We start from the raw sequence: 21,000 nt of genomic DNA on the forward strand, positions 1-21,000 counted from the left end.
TGGGTAGTATACTCATTTTCACTATATTGATTCTTCCAATCCATGAACATGGTATATTTCTCCATCTATTAGTGTCCTCTTTGATTTCTTTCACCAGTGTTTTATAGTTTTCTATATATAGGTCTTTAGTTTCTTTAGGTATATATATTCCTAAGTATTTTATTCTTTTCGTTGCAATGGTGAATGGAATTGTTTCCTTAATTTCTCTTTCTGTTTTCTCATTATTAGTGTATAGGAATGCAAGGGATTTCTGTGTGTTGATTTTATATCCTGCAACTTTACTATAATCATTGATTAGTTCTAGTAATTTTCTGGTGGAGTCTTTAGGGTTTTCTATGTAGAGGATCATGTCATCTGCAAATAGTGAGAGTTTTACTTCTTCTTTTCCCATTTGGATTCCTTTTATTTCTTTTTCTGCTCTGATTGCTGTGGCCAAAACTTCCAAAACTATGTTGAATAGTAATGGTGAAAGTGGGCACCCTTGTCTTGTTCCTGACTTTAGAGGAAATGCTTTCAATTTTTCACCATTGAGGATAATGTTTGCTGTAGGTTTGTCGTATATAGCTTTTATTATGTTGAGGTATGTTCCTTCTATTCCTGCTTTCTGGAGAGTTTTTATCATAAATGGGTGTTTAATTTTGTCAAAGGCTTTCTGTGCATCTATTGAGATAATCATACGGTTTTTGTTTTTCAATTTGTTAATGTGGTGTATTACATTGATTGATTTGCAGATATTGAAGAATCCTTGCATCCCTGGGATAAAGCCCACTTGGTCATGGTGTATGATCTTTTTAATGTGTTGTTGGATTCTGTTTGCTAGAATTTTGTTTAGGATTTTTGCATCTATGTTCATCAGTGATATTGGCCTGTAGTTTTCTTTTTTTGTGGGATCTTTGTCAGGTTTTGGTATTAGGGTGATGGTGGCCTCATAGAATGAGTTTGGAAGTTTACCTTCCTCTGCAATTTTCTGGAAGAGTTTGAGCAGGATAGGTGTTAGCTCTTCTCTAAATTTTTGGTAGAATTCAGCTGTGAAGCCGTCTGGACCTGGGCTTTTGTTTGCTGGAAGATTTTTGATTACAGTTTCAATTTCCGTGCTTGTGATGGGTCTGTTAAGGTTTTCTATTTCTTCCTGGTTGAGTTTTGGAAAGTTGTACTTTTCTAAGAATTTGTCCATTTCTTCCTCGTTGTCCATTTTATTGGCATATAATTGTTGATAATAGTCTCTTATGATCCTTTGTATTTCTGTATTGTCTGTTGTGATCTCTCCATTTTCGTTTCTAATTTTATTGATTTGATTTTTCTCCCTTTGTTTTTTGATGAGTCTGGCTAATGGTTTATCAATTTTATTTATCCTTTCAAAGAACCAGCTTTGGGCTTTGTTGATTTTTGCTATGGTCTCTTTTGTTTCTTTTGCATTTATTTCTGCTCTAATTTTTAAGATTTCTTTCCTTCTACTAACCCTGGGATTCTTCATTTCTTCCTTTTCTAGTTGCTTTAGGTGTAGAGTTAGGTTATTTATTTGACTTTTTCTTGTTTCTTGAGGTGTGCCTGTATTGCTATGAACTTTCCCTTAGGACTGCTTTTACTGTGTCCCACAGGTTTTGGGTTGTTGTGTTTTCATTTTCATTCGTTTCTATGCAAATTTTGATTTCTTTTTGATTTCTTTTTGATTTCTTCTGTGATTTGTTGGTTATTCAGCAGGGTGTTGTTCATCCTCCATATGTTGGAATTTTTAATAGTTTTTCTCCTGTAATTGAGATCTAATCTTACTGCATTGTGGTCAGAAAAGATGCTTGGAATGATTTCTATTTTTTTGAATTTACCAAGGCTAGCTTTATGGCCCAGGATGTGATCTATCCTGGAGAAGGTTCCATGTGCGCTTGAGAAAAAGGTGAAGTTCATTGTTTTGGGATGAAATGTCCTATAGATATCAATTAGGTCTAACTGGTCTATTGTATCCTTTAAAGTTTGTGTTTCCTTGTTAATTTTCTGTTTAGTTGATCTATCCATAGGTGTGAGTGGGGTATTAAAGTCTCCCACTATTATTGTGTTATTGTTAATTTCTCCTTTCATACTTGTTAGCATTTGTCTTACATACTGCGGTGCTCCTGTGTTGGATGCATATATATTTATAATTGTTATATCTTCTTCTTGGATTGATCCTTTGATCATTATGTAGTGACCTTCTTTGTCTCTTTTCACAGGCTTTGTTTTAAAGTCTATTTTATCTGATATGAGTATTGCTACTCCTGCTTTCTTTTGGTCCCTATTTGCATGGAAAATCTTTTTCCAGCCCTTCACTTTCAGTCTGTATGTGTCCCCTGTTTTGAGGTGGGTCTCCTGTAGACAACATATGTAGGGGTCTTGTTTTTGTATCCATTCAGCCAGTCTTTGTCTTTTGGTTGGGGCATTCAACCCATTTACGTTTAAGGTAATTACTGATAAGTATGATCCCTTTGCCATTTACTTTATTGTTTGGGGTTCGAATTTATACACCATTTTTGTGTTTCCTGTCTAGAGAATATCCTTTAGTATTTGTTGGAGAGCTGGTTTAGTGGTGCAGAATTCTCTCAGCTTTTGCTTGTCTGAGAAGCTTTTGATTTCTCCTTCATACTTGAATGAAATCCTTGCTGGGTACAATAATCTGGGCTGTAGGTTATTTTCTTTCATCATTTTAAGTATGTCTTGCCATTCCCTCCTGGCTTGAAGAGTTTCTATAGAAAGATCAGCTGTTATCCTTATGGGAATTCCCTTGTGTGTTATTTGTTGTTTTTCCCTTGCTGCTTTTAATATTTGTTCTTTGTGTTTGATCTTTGTTAATTTGATTAATATGTGTCTTGGGGTGTTTTGCCTTGGGTTTATCCTGTTTGGGATTCTCTGGGTTTCTTGGACTTGGGTGATTATTTCCTTCCCCAGTTTAGGAAGTTTTCAACTATTATCTCCTCAAGTATTTTCTCATGGTCTTTTTTTTGTCTTCTTCTTCTGGAACCCTATGATTTGAATGTTGTAGCGTTTAATATTGTCCTGGAGGTCTCTGAGATTGTCCTCATTTCTTTTAATTCGTTTTTCTTTTATTCTCTCTGATTCATTTATTTCTACCATTCTATCTTCTAATTCACTAATCCTATCTTCTGCCTCTGTTATTCTACTATTTGTTGCCTCCAGAGTGTTTTTAATTTCATTTATTGCATTATTCATTATATATTGACTCTTTTTTATTTCTTCTAGGTCCTTGTTAAACCTTTCTTGCATCTTCTCAATCCTTGTCTCCAAGCTATTTATCTGTGATTCCATTTTAATTTCAAGATTTTGGATCAATTTCACTATCATTATTCGGAATTCTTTATCAGATAGATTCCCTATCTCTTCCTCTTTTGTTTGGTTTGGTGGGCATTTATCCTGTTCCTTTATCTGCTGGCTATTCCTCTGTCTCTTCATCTTGTTTAAATTGCTGAGTTTGGGGTGTCCTTTCTGTATTCTGGCAGTTTGTGGAGTTCTCTTTATTGTGGCTTTTCCTCGCTGTGTGTGGGTTTGTACAGGTGGCTTGTCAAGGTTTCCTGGTTAGGGAAGCTTGTGTCGGTGTTCTGATGGGTGGAGCTGTATTTCTTCTCTTTGTGCAGTTGCGCTGTGGGGAGGGAGGGAGGGATGCTGCAAACAAATAACACTGGCATGCGCCGCAGTGCCTCAGCCACACTGGGTCTGCCCCGCTCACGGCGCGCGTGTAGCCTCCCTGCCCACACTGCTCAGGCTCTAGGTTGTTCCACGGGAACAATCCGAGGCTGGCCCTGGGTTGCATATACCTCCCAGGTCCAAGCCGCTCAGGTTCAGGCACTCGGGTAGTCCTCAGAGGCGCAGACTCAGTTGGGCCTGAGTTTTGTGCTCTTCCCAGGTCCGAGCAGCTCAAGTGATGAGGTGTTTGGCGGCGCCAATGCTGCGACTTTATCGCCTCCCGCCACTGGGTTATCTGGGTGTAAAACGGCGCACCTTCTCAGGCAGATGTTAACCGTCCAGACCCCCAAAAAGTTTTAGTTAGCAAAGAAGCCTGCTTACAGTTTTATAGATAATGTCTCTCTGGGGCTGCGATTGCCCCCTTCTGGCTCTGGCTGCCTGTCACCGGAGGGGGAAGGTCTGCAGCCGGCTATCTCTGTTCAATTATTTGTTCCGTGCGTGGGCCTGGCGGTGTCTTAGGTTGGGGCTGGCTTTTCGCGTGGTAGATATCCCACAGTCTGGTTTGCTAGCCCAAATTATTTTGCTCAGATAGTGCTCAGGGTATTCAGGCCAGATTCTTACTCTAAGCGATGCAGCCCGCGCTGCGCCTCCCTGCCCAGCCCCCGGTTGCTAATGGCGCGTGCAGGCGTCTGCGCTGCTTCTCCGCTGGGGGAGTTACTGTAGGACTCTCAATCTTCGAGTTTTAATTGTTTATTTATTTTTTCTTCCTGTTATGTTGCCCTCTGTGCTTCCAAAGCTCGGCACAGATTCGGCAGTGAGAAGGTTTCCTGGTGTTTGGAAACCTCTCTCTTTTTAAGACTCCCTTCCCGGGACGGAACTCTGTCCCTCCCTCTTTTGTCTCTTTTTTTGTCTTTTATATTTTTTCCTACCTCCTTTCGAAGAGTTGGATTGCTTTTCTGGGTGCCTGATGTTCTCTGCCGGCATTCAGAAGTTGTTTTGTGGAATTTACTAGACGTTTAAATGCTCTTTTGATGAATTTGTGGGGGAGAAAGTGTTCTCCCCGTCTACTCCTCCGCCATCTTCGCAAACCATATTTCTTATAAGGGGTTAGTATCCAAAATATGTAGAGAACTCATACAACGCAATAAAAAGAAAAGCAACCTGGTTAAAAGTGGGCAGAGGAACTGAACAGACATCTGTCAAAAGACATGTAAATGGCCAACAAGTGCATAAATGCTCTCAACATTACCATTTGTCTGGAAAATGGAGATTAAAACCACAAAACACACGTTAGAATGGCTGCCATCAAAAGTCAAGAAATAACAAGAGTTGACTGGGATGTGGAGAAAAGGGAACACTTAAACACTATTGGCAATGGCACCCCACTCCAGTACTCTTGCCTGGAAAAGCCCATGGACAGAGGAGCCTGGTACACTGCAGTCCATGGAGTCGCTAAGAGTCAGACACGACTGAGTGACTTCACTTTCACTTTTCACTTTCATGCATTGGAGAAGGAAATGGCAACCCACTCCAGTGTTCTTGCCTGGAGAATCCCAGGGACGGGGGAGCCTGGTGGGCTGCCGTCTATGGGGTCGCACAGAGTTGGACACGACTGAAGTGACTTAGCAGCAAACACTATTGGAGTGAATGTAAACTTCTATAGTCACTATGTAAAACAGTGTGGAGGTTCTTCTATATATTAAAAATAGAACCACCATATGATCCAGCACTGCTCCTTCTGAATGAAATGAAAGCAGAATATCATAGAGGTTTCTATACCTCATGTTTATTGCAGCATTATTTACAGTATCTAAGATATGGAGACAAACTGAGTCTCCATCAACTGTTGAATGGATAAAGTAAAAATAAATATACACACAAAGAGTTGACCCTTGAACAACATGGGGATGGAGCACTGACCCGCATCCCACGTGGCCACAATTCAAAGTCCATGCACAATTTTACAGTTGGCCTTCCATATCTGCAGTTGCATGTTCCAGAATCCAACCGAGCATGAATCATGTGGTACTGTAGCAAGTACTTACTGGTAAATAAACACATATCAGTAGACCAATGAGTTCAAACCCATGTTGTTCAAGTGTCTACTGTATATACATCACTTTAAATGCAGCACTTGAGTGATATATACATACACACACACAATGGAATACTATTCATCCATGAGAAGAAGTAAATCCTTGTATTTGCTACCACTGAATGGATAGTGAGCATATTATACTGAGTGAAATAAGACAGACAAGACAAATGCTATATGAAATCACTTATATGTGGAATGTAAAAAAAAGAAAAACTAACTCATAGAAACAGAGTAGAAGGATGGTTTCTATGGGGCAGGAGGTTGGGGAAATAAGGAGATGTTGCTCAAAGAGTACAGATTTCCAGTTAGAAAATGAATCAGTTCTGGGGAATCTAATGCACAACAATATTACTAGGATTAACATAGCCATATTCAGTTCAGTTCAGTTCAGTTCAGTCACTCAGTCGTGTCCGACTCTTTGTGACCCCATGAATCGCAGCATGCCAGGCCTCCCTGTCCATCACCAACTCCCGGAGTTCACTCAAACTTACGTCCATTGAGTCGGTGATGCCACCCAGCCATCTCATCCTCTGTCATCCCCTTTTCCTCCTGCCCCCAATCCCTCCCAGCATCAGAGTCTTTTCCAATGAGTCAACTCTTCACATGAGGTGGCCAAAGTACTGGAGTTTCAGCTTTAGCATCATTCCTTCCAAAGAACACCCAGGGCTGACCTCCTTTAGAATGGACTGGTTGGATCTCCTTGCAGTCCAAGGGACTCTCAAGAGTCTTATCCAATACCACAGTTCAAAAGCATCAATTCTATATATCTAAAAATTGCTGAGAAATTAGATTTTACATGTTTTCTCAAGAAAGGTAATTATGGGACTTTGATGGAGGTGCTAGACAATGCTATGGTAGTAATCTATTTCAATATATGAGTATATAAAATCAACATATTGTATACTTTAAACTTACACAGTATCAATTACATCTCAATGAACCTGGGGGAAAATATTGAGTGTAGACCACATCCATTCAGGAAGTTGATTTTTTAAAAATCTGGATATGTAGGTGTAGTTACAGCTACCAAGTAGGGAAAATGTATGGTTCAGTAGAAAACTATGCACTATCTATATAGCTCACTGTTTTGTAATTCTATGGGAGATATTTTGCAACTTTTTCAATTTTCAACAATAGTGACACAAAATAATTCTTGTCTCTAGACATACAAACTCTGTTCTATAGAGATTCATTTGACTTTCCTAGCTAGTTTTGTCTTCATTTGCACATCCATATCAACATTTTTTCACTCTAAATTTGTACTTTTCCACCCTTGTCCTATAACCTGGTTGGAACACTCTGTTACTACTTGTTGTAACTTATTTCCTCATTAATGAGTTATACAATATTTTTAACTTGTGTTCATTTAAAAAAATAAAGAAGATTGGTCAATAGGTATGTAAGACGATGCTGACATCACTAATCATTAAGTTTTGTGCTGGCCTCAGCTTATCAATAACCAATGGTGTGGTTGGACCAGCCCTTGTGCTCATATTTTGACTGTGGAGGCTCCTCAAAAAACAGAAATATTCAATACAATTACTATACTACCCAGAAGTCCCACTTATGAGTTTTTATTCAAAAGAACTGAACTTATTTGGGATCTCAAATAGATATAGCCATGGAGTGAAAGAACCTAAATATCCCTCAATAATTAGCAAAAAAGAAAATATGTAAATACACACACTGGAGTACTATTCAGTCATAAACGTGAAAGAAATCTTGTCACATACTACAATATGGATGACACATGAGCATATTTTGCTAAATAGAAAAGTCAGTCGTGAAAGGATCAATGTTGCATGATTCCACTTAGATGAAGTAGCCAAAGAAGTCAAACTCACAGAAATAGAAAGTAGATTGCTGGTTAGCAGGGCCTTGGGGAAAGGAAATGGAGAGTTCAATGGGTAGAGAGTATCAGTCATGAAGGATGAAAGTTCTAGAGACCTACTGTGTGATCACAGTTAATAATACTGTCCTGCACACAATAATATGTTAATAGGATAGATCTCATGTTATATGTTGTTTGCTATAAAAAATTTTTTAAGCATTGCAAAGAAATAGTAGGGCATGGAACAAAAGGAAAATGTATACTTAGTGGTTCCTATGCCAAGCTCCTTTATATTCCAGGCTTGTAAGGTTAAAATAAAGTTTATTTTACTTTACAGGTAGAGGGTAATTTTGAAAACTTTGGGAAATTTCTTCATCTATATGTGATTCACATGAAATCTGATTTTCAGTCTTTAATTCTGAAGAAAAAAATTAAAACAGTGTAATTTGTAATACAAGCTGAAAAATCAGAGTCATTATGACAAACACTTTGTGCCTGGTAGTGGGAAGTAAATATTTACCACAAATTTGTTATCAAAATCCAATAATGATGGAGCAAAGTTTGGTAAACCAAAAACAGAGTCAAATTCTAGTTCGAGAAAACAGGGTAGAAAGGTGTTAATTAGGTTGAAATCTAGTTAAATAAAACATTTCATATTAATCACTTGGTTTGGTGTATTGTGCTGATATGTAGCATATATTTTTTCAAAATATAAATATAGTGAGTATTGGGTAGCAAGAAATCATTGATGCTGATATCTTTAAATAGTGCTGCCTTTACAGAGAGGGCTTCCCAAGTGGAGCTAGTGATAAAGAGCCTGCCTGCCAATGCACGAGACTTAAGAGGGAGACACAGGTTCAATCCCTGGGTTGGGAAGATACCCTGGAGGAGGGGACAGCAACACACTCCAGTATTCTTGCAAGGAGAATCCTACGGATAGAAGAGCCTAGTGGGCTACAGTCCATAAGGTCACAAAGTGTCCGACATGACCAAAGGGACTTAGCATGAACTCATGCCTTTACAGAGAACTCATGATTGAGGAGAACTGCACTGAGATAGATATTCCTAATGGACTGAAATCATAGATGACAGAACTATTGACCAGAACTTCAGGCCTGGGTCCTGGAATAACTCTCAGATGTGTCTGTGAGACTGAATATAAGAATATAGTTCAATTAAGTAAACACATATGACACTTGTTTCATGCTCCATAAGGGCAGGAGGAGGTCATTCCCACCCTGTCCACTTAACAAGTATTCCCTGGTGAAATGCTCTAAAACAGACAACCACATTTGTGATATAGGAAAACCACTGCTCTCTCTTTCATGAAATGATTCAAAACTATTCTTAGTGATTTCTGATATTAAAACAGGGCTCAGGAGACACTATGAATAAATGACCTTTTGTAACCACACAGCATGTGTAATCATAGAAGTCCACACAGCAAGCATAGATACACAAAAGCCCGCTTGGTTCTCTGCTTCAAACTCTCTCTCCTCCACATGAGGGCTGACAGTCATGACCCATAGGAAAGATGTGGCCCATCCTGAAATGCTTCCAAGGGGCATCATTGGAGAGAGAGAAGACTATTAAAGATAGAGCTATAAGAGCATAGAATTGCTCACCATTGGTTTTTCTCAACTCCTCCACCAGGCAGCAGGCTTCCTCTTGAACTCGGTCCTCAATGCTCCTCTTCCCCATCCCGAAATTTCTCAGGGTCATGAGGGAGAAGCGCCGTATCTCCTTCCATGTCTTCCCATTGCTGAAAAGGATTCCTACCAGGAGGAGAAACAGAAACTAGGAGGGAGGTCCTAGGGAAGGAGAAGTAAGCTGGCACTTGGCAGGCCCCCATATGGACCAAGCTCTGCTGGAGAGCTCTTCAAATTCCTGTTTCCATTCTGCCCACTCCCATTGCCAATGCTTAACACATACCATTTACTATATTAGCTCTTTCAGCCAATGGAAACATTCCTCTTCCAGAAAACTCCTCTCTCAGATCAATCAGGGCTTCTTTCACTGCTTCATATCCATGCAAGACCACGATGGGCTTCATGCCAAAATACACAGTGAACACAGGGCCATAGACTTTTGAAAGCTGTGAAAGGAGGTACACATAATAACAAAAGAAGTCAATATTTGAAACTATATTGTGCCTGAGGCATAATGTATTATCATCCTACTATTATGCTTTCATTCTGCCACATACAGCCTAAATATTTCTGAATTATTAAATTCTGCATTAGCGTAAGTATGATGGCAATTGTTACTCTTTCCATTTCCATCTGTTATGCTAGGCAATGGCCCAAGTAACTGGTACCCAGATTACAATGAATTCTCATATCAGCACCTTCAGAAGGTGTATTTGCCTGGCTTATAAATAAGGAGTATATCATGAGAAATGCCAGGCTTGATGAAGCACGAGCTGTAATCAAGATTTTGAGGAGAAATATCAATAACCTCAGATATACAGATGACACCACCTTTATGGCAGAAAGCAAAGAGGAACTAAAGAGCCTCTTGATGAAAGTGAAAGAGGAGAGTGAAAAAATTGGCTTAAAGCTCAACATTCAGAAAACTAAGATCATGGCATTCGGTTCCATCACTTCATGGCAAATAGATGGGGAAACAATGGAAACAGTGACAGATTTTATTTTCCTGGGCTCCAAAATCACTGCAGATAGTGACTGCAGCCATGAAGTTATTGCTCCTTGGAAGAAAAGCTATGACCAACCTAGACAGCACATTAAAAAGCAGAGACATTACTCTGATGACATAAGTCTGTCTAGTCAAAGCTACATTTTTTTCAGTAGTTATGTATGGATATGAGAGTTGGACCATAAAGAAGGCTGAGTGCTGAAGAATTGATGCTTTGAATTGTAGTGTTGGAGAAGACCCTTCAGAGTTCGTTGGGTTGCAAGGTGATCAAACCAGTCAATCCTAAATGAAATCAACCCTGAATATTCATTAGAAGGATTGATGCTGAAGCTGAAGCTCCAATGCTTTGGCCATCTGATGCGAAGAGGTGACTCATTTGAAAAGATCCTGATGCTGGAAAAGATTGAAGCCAGGGGGAGAAGGGAATGACTGAGGACAAGATGATTGGATGGCAGCACTGTCTCAATGGACATGAGTTTGAGCAATCTCCGGCAGATGGTGATGGACAGGGAAGCTTGGCATGCTACAGTCCACAGGGTCGCAAAGAGTCAGACATGACTGAGCAACTGAACAACAACAACAATAAATAAGGAAACAGGTTGTGGAATTCCATTTCCTTTCCAGTGTCCCATGGCTACTACATAGAAGATTTGAATTTGAAACTCTTATTCACTGTCTGATCCTTAAGGAGCAAGGCATCAATCCCTGAGGCCCACCTTTAAACCATCACCTAGCTGACTGCTTCAGAACCACGTGCAGTGTTCTTCCAATGGGAATTCATATTCGCTAGCCCTGATTAATACTAGAATTCCATATTTTAAAAAATGAATTCAGATAACTCTAATGCCCAACTTAGTTTGAGATCCAGTGGTGTCACTAACACAGAAAGGGAGGAAGCATCATAGAGGCAGTGTCAGGACATGCATATCTCATGGAGGAACAGCATCTTCCATCCTGCAGTATTTACCCGGTACAGATAGGACCTTCTTGCAGAATCCAAATGAGTGCTTCTGGGACCCTGACTGGTGACTTCTTTCTCTCATTCACTCATGCTTGTGCTGAATGCAGAGCTATTTCCTTAATACCAAGCACAATGCACTTCTTCAGAAAAGTTCTATTTTCATAGCCATCTGAACAATACATACAGCTTATATAGTAAAAGACTTCTGCAAGGAAATCTCTAATCACAAAAAGCTTATCATTTACTTTCAGTCCCAAATCATAGAAAATGGCTGTGAAATGAAAAAGGGAAGTAACACTTGCAGCTTTTGCCACTTCATTATTTTGATTCTATTACATGTGCAAAGACAAATATTTCTCTGCTCACAAAACACATTACTTCTTTTCTCTACTTATGACAATGACAGGCCAGAAAAGGCAACAGAAATACCAGAATTTACAGGGGATAATTTGCTGATCTGTTTTAACAGTGTGCCCAGGACTTCCCTGGTGGTCCAGTGGTTAAGATTTCACCTGCTGATGAAAGTTCAATCCCTGGTGCAGAAAGATTCCTTATGTCCAAGGGCAACTAAGCCTGTATTCCACAACTCCTGAGTCCATGTGCCCTAGGACCAATGCTCCTCCACCACAATGAGCAGCCTGTCCGCTGCGACTAGAGAGTAGCTCCAATCTGCCACAACTAGAGAAAGCTTGTGCACAGCAAGGAAGACCCAATGCACTAAAAAATAAATAAATACAAATTAAAAAGTAAAAGAAAAAAAAAAAAACAATGTGCCCAGAGAAATATATATTATTTTTAAAACTAGGCTTAATTTACTTACCCTTTTCAAGCCACTGGAGGAGCATAAAGTCTACTTACATTGGTTAAAGATTTGCTGATGTTCTTAACATCTAACTGTAGGATGTTTCCAAGAATCGGCAGAGGAGTGGGGCCCGGCGGGAGCTTCCCTTTCCCAGAGCTCTGTTTCCAAAGTGAGAGGAGAAGCAGACAGGAGAGACAGAGCACCAGGACCACAGCCAGATCCATTGACGCCTTCTCTTCTTACTCAGACGACTGTGAGCCTGAAATCTAAGTCCCTGCTATTCAACCTGGGTCTCTCTGAGGACTAAAGATATCAGTCAATCACATCCACTTTATACTCTATTCTGAGTGGACTTTGCCACTGATAAAGATAAAATTAAAGTGTCCTTTAGTCTTGTTTTTCCTCTGTCCAGGAATGACTTTGGAGACTTTCATTTACTTGTACTGGGCTGGGATCCACATTTGATAATTAAAAAAAATGTCCACTGTGCAGTCAGGATTGAGAACCACTGAAATAAATAATTTGATACCAAAAAACAGCTCAAAACTCTGGATTCAAGTCAACGATCAGTTGCAAATTTATGACTTTGAAGACAATCAGTATATTCTATACCATTTTTATTTACTTATTACCAAATTAAACAAGTTTATTGGAGTATACTTGATTTACAAAAGTTAGTTTCAAGTATGCAGCAAAGTGAATAGGTTGTACATATACATATATCCACTTTTTTTATCCTTTAGATTATTTTCCCATATAGACAATTATAGAATATTGAGTAGACCCCCTGTGCTATATAGTAAGTTCTAGTTAGTTATCTATTTTTTTATTTTTAAATATTTTTAATCCTTTAAATTATGAAAGTATGATATCACATTTACAGGCGACTTGGAAAATATAGAACAAATTTGCGTATAGTTCCACTGTGTATTGCAATTATTTTTTTAAGTAGATAAATTAAGGTTTTTAGTTGGAGATTTTTAGTTGGAGATCAAATTCTCAAAAATTAATAAATGAATAGAAAGAAAAGTAGAAGTATACAGTAGATCTAAAAAGCACTATGAATCAATTCAACATAGTTAGATTTATACAATTTTCACACAATAGCAGGATAAAAATTCTATTCAAGTTCCCATATACTATAAACCAGGAGACAGTGGAACATATCCAGGGACATAAAACAAGGTGCAAAAATTTCATGATCTAAAGATATTGACATCATACAGAGTGTGTTCTCTTACCACTGTGGATTATGTCAGAAATCAATATCAAAAGATATTTTAAAATAGCTCACATATTTTCAAGTGCAATGTGACATTTATCAAGACAGATCTTTGACTTAGCCATTGAAAACCTTAAAAAGGTTAAAAGAAAAAGCACAGAGGGTGATTGAAGAGAAGAAAGCATCTAAATGAGAAATTAATATCAAGGATACTCTAAAAACTCTAAGTATCTGGAAATTAAATATCCACTTTTACATGATGGGTATATCTAAGAAGCAATAACAAGGAAAATTAAAAAATATTTGTAATGAAATAAAAATGAAAAGAGCATTTATCAGAATTTGCTGCATGCAGCTGAAGCAGCTCAAGGCAACTAAATACAATGTGGAATCTTGAATAAGGTATGAAAACAAACAATGGACACTAGCATAAAATTTTGTGAAATTTGAACAAAATCTGTGCTTTAGTTAATACTGTGCTGTGCTGTACTGTGCTGTGCTGAGTTTTGCTGAGTTGCTCAGTCATGTCCAAGTTGATTTGTGATCCCATGGACTGTAGCCTACCAGGCTCCTCTCTGTCCATGGGGATTCTCTAGGTAAGAATACTGGAGTGTGTTGCCATGTCCTTCTCCAGGGGATCTTCACAATCCAGTTGTCAAACCCAGGTCTCCCACATTGCTGGCAGATTCTCTACTGTCTGAGCCACCAGGGAAGCCCAAGAATACTAGAGTGGGTAGCCTATCTCCAGGGGATCTACCCAACTCAGGAATGAACTGGGGTCTCCTGCATTGCAGGCAGAATCTTTGCCAGCTGAGCTACCAGGGAAGCCCAGTTAATACTGTACCACATGTTAATTTCCTGGTTTTTTTTATTTGTTTGTTTGGTTTTTTTACAACACAGTATCTCTTAACTATTTTTCATAATTGGATTAGAAGTTTCAAGCCTCATTTGAAATTTTTAAAAAATCACTAAGATAATAAGCTTTCTAGAGTTTCAGCAGTAATACTTGATGCCAGAATAAATGGAATTATATCAAAGGTTTGAGTGAATATAACTTAGAATTCTAGCATTCTATTCATACATAGTAAAACAAGTGGAACCAAAATGTCATATATTTTTTAGCTAAGCAAAAATTCATAAGTTTTCTAAAATATATATATTGTATTATACATATATAAATGAAACCTTTTCTGATAAAGGTTTGAGAAAGAACAACAACAAAAATGGACAGAGAAATTGGAAAACATAAACTAAATGAAATGGGAACACTGAATATGAAAGAGAAAAAGTGAAATAAACTAGATAAAAATAAAAAATTATCATATAATCCAGTTACTTTTAAATATGGCTGCTCACTAGAATCACATCTGGAACTTTGGAGAAAATAACAATACCTAAGCATTTACATTTTTCAAAAAATTCGAAGATAATTCTAATGTGCATCTGGACTTGAAAAAGTGATTATGGGTTTTTCTATTAAGTGGTAGTTTTAGTAATATAGAATTCTATTATTTTCTGTTGACCAATCATGACACAATGGTATTAAATGAACAGTAGTCACCTAATCACAATAACGAGAGATGTTTATCAGTTTTCACAATTAATAGCCAGACAAAAAGTACATAATTGCAGTTGCTAGCCATAATGGAAACATGATTAACCTAAAAGTAAAAAATAATTACATTTTGAGGGCTTAAGTAGAGTGATGTGGTAAGTGGAAATGCATACATGCATATATTTCATCTTTCATCCACCCAGACTGTCTTTAGGCTGGTGCATTTAATCCATTTACATGTAAGATTATTATCAATATATATGCTCCTATTACCATTTTCTTAATTGTTTTGAGTTTATTTTTTGTAGGTTGATCTCTTCCTTCTCTTGTGTTTCCTGTCTAGAGAAGTTCCTTTTTCATTTGTTGTAAAGCTGGTTTGGTGGTGCTGAATTCTCTTAACTTTTGCCTTTGTAAAGCTTTTGATTTCACCTTTAAATCTGAATGACAGACTTGATGGGTAGAATATTCTTGGTTATATCTTCTTCCTTCTCATCACTTCGAATATATTGTGCCATTCCCTCTGGCTTGTAGAGATTCTGTTGAGAAATCAGCTGATAAACTTACAGGAGTTCCCTTGTATGCTATTTGTCATTTTTTCCCCTTGTTTTTTAAATATTTTATCTTAGTCTTTAATTTTTGTCAGTTTGATTACTATGTGTCTTGGTGTGTTCATCCTTGGGTTTATCCTGCCTGGGATTCTCTGTGCTTCCTAGACTTGGCTGAGTATTTCTTTTCCTATGCTAGGGAAGTTTTCAGCTATTATCTTTTTGAATGCTTGCTCAGATCTGTTCTCTCTCTCTTCTCTTTCTTGTTCATTGTTGAATCACTCAGTCATGTCCGACTCTTTGCAACCCCATGGACTGCAGCACTCCAGGCTTTCCTGTCCTTCACTATCTCCTGGAGTTTGCTCAAGCTCATGCCCATTGAGTTGATGATGCCATCCAACCATCTCACCTCCTCTCTCCCCCATCTTCTCCTGCCCTCAATCTTTCTGAGCATCAGGATCTTTTCCAATGAGTCAGCATCAGGTTGTCAAAGTATTGGAGATTCACCTTCATAATCAGTCCTTCCAATGAAGGACTCAGCTTCATCAGGAGACTCTTTAGTTTCTCTTTATTTCTCTCATTAAGGTGGTATCATCTGCATATCTGAGGTTATTGGTATTTCTCCCTGCAATCTCGATTCCAGCTTGTGATTCATCCAGCCCAACATTTTGAATGGCGCACTTTACATATAAGTTAAATAAGCAGGATGACAATATACAGCCTTGTCATATTCCTTTCCCAATTTTGAACCAGTCTGTTGTTCCATGTACAATTCTAACTGTTGGTTATCGACCTGCATAGAGGTTTCTCAGGAGGCAGGTAAGCTGCTCTGGTATTCCCATCTCTTTAAGAATTTTCCACAGTTAGTTGTGATACATGTGGTCAAAGGCTTTAGTGTAGTCAATGAAGCAGAAGTAGATGGTTTTCTGAAATTCCCTTGCTTTTTCTATGATCCAATGGGTATTGGCAATTTGATCTCTGGTTCCTCTGCCTTTTCTAAATCCAGTGTATACGTCTGGAAGTTGTCTGTTCACATACTGTTGAAGCTTAGCTTGGAAAATTTTGAGTATTACTTGGCTAGCATGTGAAATGAGTGCAATTGTGCAGTAGTATGAATATTCTTTGGCATTGCCTTTCTTTGGGATTGGAATGAAAACTGACCTTTTTCAGCCCTGTGACCACTGCTGCTAAGTCACTTCAGTTGTGTCCGACTCTGTGCGACCCCAGAGATGGCAGCCCACCAGGCTCCCCCATCCCTGACCACTGCAGAACTTTCCAAATTTGCTGGCCTAGTGAGTGCAGCACTTTTACGAGCTTCATCATTTGGGATTTGAAATAGCTCAACTGGAATTTCATCACCTCCACTAGCTTTGTTCATAGTAATCCTTCCTAAGGCCCACTTAACTTCTCACTCCAGGATGTCTGGCTCTAAGTGAGTGAGCACACCATCGTTGTTGTCTGGGTCATTAAAACATTTATTGTATACTTCTTCTATGTATTCTTGCCACTTCTTAATATCTTCTGCTTATGTTAGATCCATATCATTTCTATCCTTTATTGTGCCCATCTTTGCATGAAATGTTCCCCTGGTATCTCTAATTTTCTTGAAGAGATCTCTAGTCTTTCCCATCCTATTGTTTTCCTCTATTTCTTTGCTTTATTCATTTAGGAAGGCTTTCTTATTTCTCCTTGCTATTATTTGAAACTCTTCACTCAGATGGTTATATCTTTCCTTTCTCTTCTGCCTTTCACTTCTCTTCTTTTCTCACCGATTGGTAAGGCCTCTTCAGACAACCATTTTGCCTTGTTGCATTTTTTTCCCCTTGGGAATGGTTTTGTTCACTGCCTCCTGTACAGTGTTGCGAACCTATGTCCATAGTTTTTCAGACACTCTATCAGATCTAATCCCTTTAATATATTTGTCACTTCTGTTGTATAATTGTAAGAGATTTGATTTAGATCATATGTGAATGATCTGGTGGTTTTTATCTACTTTCTTCAATGTAAGTCTGAAGTTTGCAATAAGGAGTTCATGATCTGAGACACAGTCAGCTCCCAGTCTTGATTTTTTCTGACTGTATACAGTTTTTCCATCTTTGGTTGTGAAGAATATCATCAATCTGATTTTGGTATTGACCATCTGGTGATATCCATGTATAGAGTTTTGTTGGAAGAGAGTGTTTGCTATGACCAGTGTGTTATCTTGGCAAAACTCTGTTAACTTTTTCCTTGCTTCATTTTGTACTCCAAGACCAAACTTGCTTGTTACTCCATGTATCTCTTGACTTCCTACTTTTGCATTCCAATTCCCTATGATGTAAAGGACATAATTTTTTGGTGTTAGTTTTGGAAGGTCTTGTAGGTCTTCACAGAACCATTCAACTTCATCTTCTTCAGCATTAGTGGTTGGGGCATAGACTTGGATTACTGAGATATTGAATTGTTTGCCTTGGAAATGAACTGAGATCATTCTGTTGTTTTTGAGATTGCACCCAACTACTGCATTTCAGACTCTTTTTTTTGACTAAGGGTTACTCCTTTACTTTTAAGGGATTTTTGCTTGCAGTAGTAGATATAATGGTCATCTGAATTAAATTTGCCCATTCTTGTCCATGTTAGTTCACTGATTCCTAAAATGTCGATGTTCAGTCTTGCCATCTCTTGCTTGACCACTTCCAACTTACCTTGATTCATGGTCCTAACATTCCAGGTTCCTATGCAATACTGTTCTTTACAGCATTGGACTTTGCTTTCACCACCAGTCACATCCACAACTGGGTGTCATTTCTCTCTCTCTCTTTTTTTTTAAATTTTATTTTATTTTTAAACTTTACATAATTGTATTAGTTTTGCCAAATATCAAAATGAATCCGCCACAGGTATACATGTGTTCCCCATCCTGAACCCTCCTCCCTCCTCCCTCCCCATACCATCCCTCTGGGTCGTCCCAGTGCACTAGCCCCAAGCATCCAGTATCGTGCATCGAACCTGGACTGGCAACTCGTTTCTTACATTATATTTTACATGTTTCAATGTCATTCTCCCAAATCTTCCCACCCTCTCCCTCTCCCACAGAGTCCATAAGACTTCTATACATCAGTGTCTCTTTTGCTGTCTCGTACAGGGTTATTGTTACCATCTTTCTAAATTCCATATATATGCGTTAGTATACTGTATTTATGTTTTTCCTTCTGGCTTACTTCACTCTGTATAATAGGCTCCAGTTTCATCCACCTCATTAGAACTGATTCAAATGTATTCTTTTTAATGGCTGAGTAATACTCCATTGTGTATATGTACCATAGCTTTCTTATCCATTCATCTGCTGATGGACATCTGCTTTGGCTCAGCCTCTTCATTCCTACTGGAGCTATTTCTCCCCTCTTCTCCAGTAGTATATTGGTCACCTACCAACCTGGGTTTTCATATTTCCATGTCATATCTTTTTTCCTTTTCCTTTTCATTCCTGTTCATGTGGTTCTCAAGACAAGAATGCTGAGGTGGTTTGCCATTCCCTTCTTCAGTGGACCATGTTTTGTCAGAATTCTCCACCATGACCCCATCCATCTTGGGTCACCATACATGTTACATTAAGTTCCACAAAGCTGTGATCCATGTGATCATTTTGGTTAGTTTTCTGTGATTGTGGTTTTCATTCTGTCTGCCCACTGACGGATGAGGATAAGAGGTTTGTGCAAGCTTCCTGGTGGGAGGGGCTGGCTGTGGGGAAAGCTAGGTCTGCTTTGATGGGCAGGGTCATGCTGAGTAAATCTTTAATCCAATTTCTGCTAATCAATGGGGCTGTGTTTGGCCTAGGCCAAACTATGGTAGGGGAAATGGTGACCTCCCCCAAAAGGACTTATGAAAGTATGTCCTCGGGCTTCTGCTATCAGTGCCCCTGACCCCATGCTGGCCATTGTCAACCTACACCTCCGCTGGAGACTCCTGGACACTCACAGGCAAGTCTGACTTAGTCTCTTGTGCTGTCACTGCTCATTTCTCCTGGGTTCTAGTGTGCACAAGGTTTCGTTTATGCCCTGCAAGACTCTCTGTTTCCCCAGTCCTGTGGAAATTCCATAATCAAGTCCCACTAGTTTCAAAGTCAGGTTTCCTGGGGATTGTAAGTCCCTTTGCTGGATCCCCAGGTTGTGAAGTCTGTTGGGAGCCTAGAAATTTTGTAACACTGTAAGAACTTCTTTGGTATAATTGTTTTCCAGTTTGTGGATCACCCACCTGACAGCTCTATATTATTAATGGTGACCTCCTCCAAGAGGACTTATGCCACATGTCACACCTTCCAGGACTGCTGCTACCCTGTCCCTGCAGTGGGCCACTGCTGATCCATGCCTCTGCAGGAGACCCTCAAACACTCAAAGGCAGGTCTGGCTCAGTTTCTTGTTGGAGTCACTGCTCCTTTTGCTGGGTCCCGATGTGCACAAGGTTTTGTATGTGCCCTCCAAGGATCTCTGGTGGGTATGAGGCTTGATTTTATATATGATCACACCCCTCTTACCATCTTGTTTCAACTTCTCCTTTGTCCTTGGACATAGGGTATTTTTTTTTTTTTGGTAGGTTCCAGCATTCTCCTGTAGATGGTTGTTCTTAACAGCCATTTGTGATTTTGGTGTTCTCACAGGAGAAGATGAGTGCACATCCTTCTACTCTCCCTTCTTGAACCTGTCTTCCTGTCTTCTCCTTCTGGAACTCTTATAATGCAACTGTTTGTGTTTTTAATGTCTCAAAAGACTCCTAGGCTATCTTCATTTTTTTTTTTCCATTCTTTTTTTATATTCTGTTCTACAGCAATGTTTCTACCTTTCTTACCTGTTCTTATCTGGTCACTTATCTGTTCTTCTGCTTCAGTTATTCTGCTCTTAATTCCTTCCAGTGCATTGTTCATCTCTCTTTACTTGTTTTTTAGTTCTTCTAGGTCTTTGGTAAACATTTCTTGCATCTTCTCCATTCCTTTTCAAAGATCCTGGATCATCTGCACGATTATATCAAGTCTTAGCGTTTACAGGCTCTATGATAGGGTTTTCATTCTGTCTTCCCTCTGATGGAGAAGGATAAGAGGCTTATGGAAGCTTCCTGACGGGAAAGACTGACTGAAGGGGAAACTGGGTCTTGTTCTAATGGGCAGGGCCATGCTCTGCTAAGTTGCTTCAGTCGTGTCCGACTCTGTGCGACCCCATAGACGGCAGCCCACTAGGCTCCCCCACCCCTGGGATTCTCCAGGCAAGAACAGAGTGGGCTGCCATTTCCTTCTCCAATGCATGAAAGTGAAAAGTGAAAGTTAAGTCGCTCAGTCGTGTCCGATCCTCAGCGACCCCATGGGCTGCAGCCTACCAGGCTCCTCCGTCCATGGAATTTTCCAGGCAAGAGTACTGGAGTGGGGTGTCATTGCCTTCTCCAGTTCTCAGTAAATCTTTAATCCAATTTTCTGTTGATGGGCGGGGCTGTGTTCCCTCCCTGTTATTTGACCTGAGGCCAAACTACGGTGGAGGTAATTAAGATAATGGTGACCTCCTTCAAAAGGTCCCATGCACCCACTGCTGCACTCAGTGCCCCCAACTCTGCAGCAGGCTGCTGCTGACCCAAATCTCTGCCAGAGACTCTTGGATGCTCATAGGCAAGTCTGGGTCAGTCTCTTGTGGAGTTACTG

General features: G+C 39.3%; 1 protein-coding gene across 2 annotated transcripts in view; it reads right to left on the bottom strand.

Moving 5' to 3' along the window:
• Window positions 1-12,240, bottom strand: part of LOC102285833 (cytochrome P450 2C9) — a 53,784-nt gene extending 41,544 nt beyond the window's left edge. For both annotated transcript variants that reach the window (XM_005899432.3, XM_005899431.3), the window contains exons 1-3: window positions 12,073-12,240; window positions 9,531-9,693; window positions 9,224-9,373 (exon numbers count right to left, since the gene is read on the bottom strand). In XM_005899432.3, the coding sequence (XP_005899494.1) occupies window positions 9,224-9,373; window positions 9,531-9,693; window positions 12,073-12,240 (481 nt within the window). The remainder of the gene's footprint in view (window positions 1-9,223; window positions 9,374-9,530; window positions 9,694-12,072) is intronic.
• Window positions 12,241-21,000: the final 8,760 nt, after the last annotated feature.

The sequence above is a fragment of the Bos mutus genome, chromosome 26, assembly GCF_027580195.1.
Source record: "Bos mutus isolate GX-2022 chromosome 26, NWIPB_WYAK_1.1, whole genome shotgun sequence".
In the NCBI taxonomy this organism is placed as follows: domain Eukaryota; kingdom Metazoa; phylum Chordata; class Mammalia; order Artiodactyla; family Bovidae; genus Bos; species Bos mutus.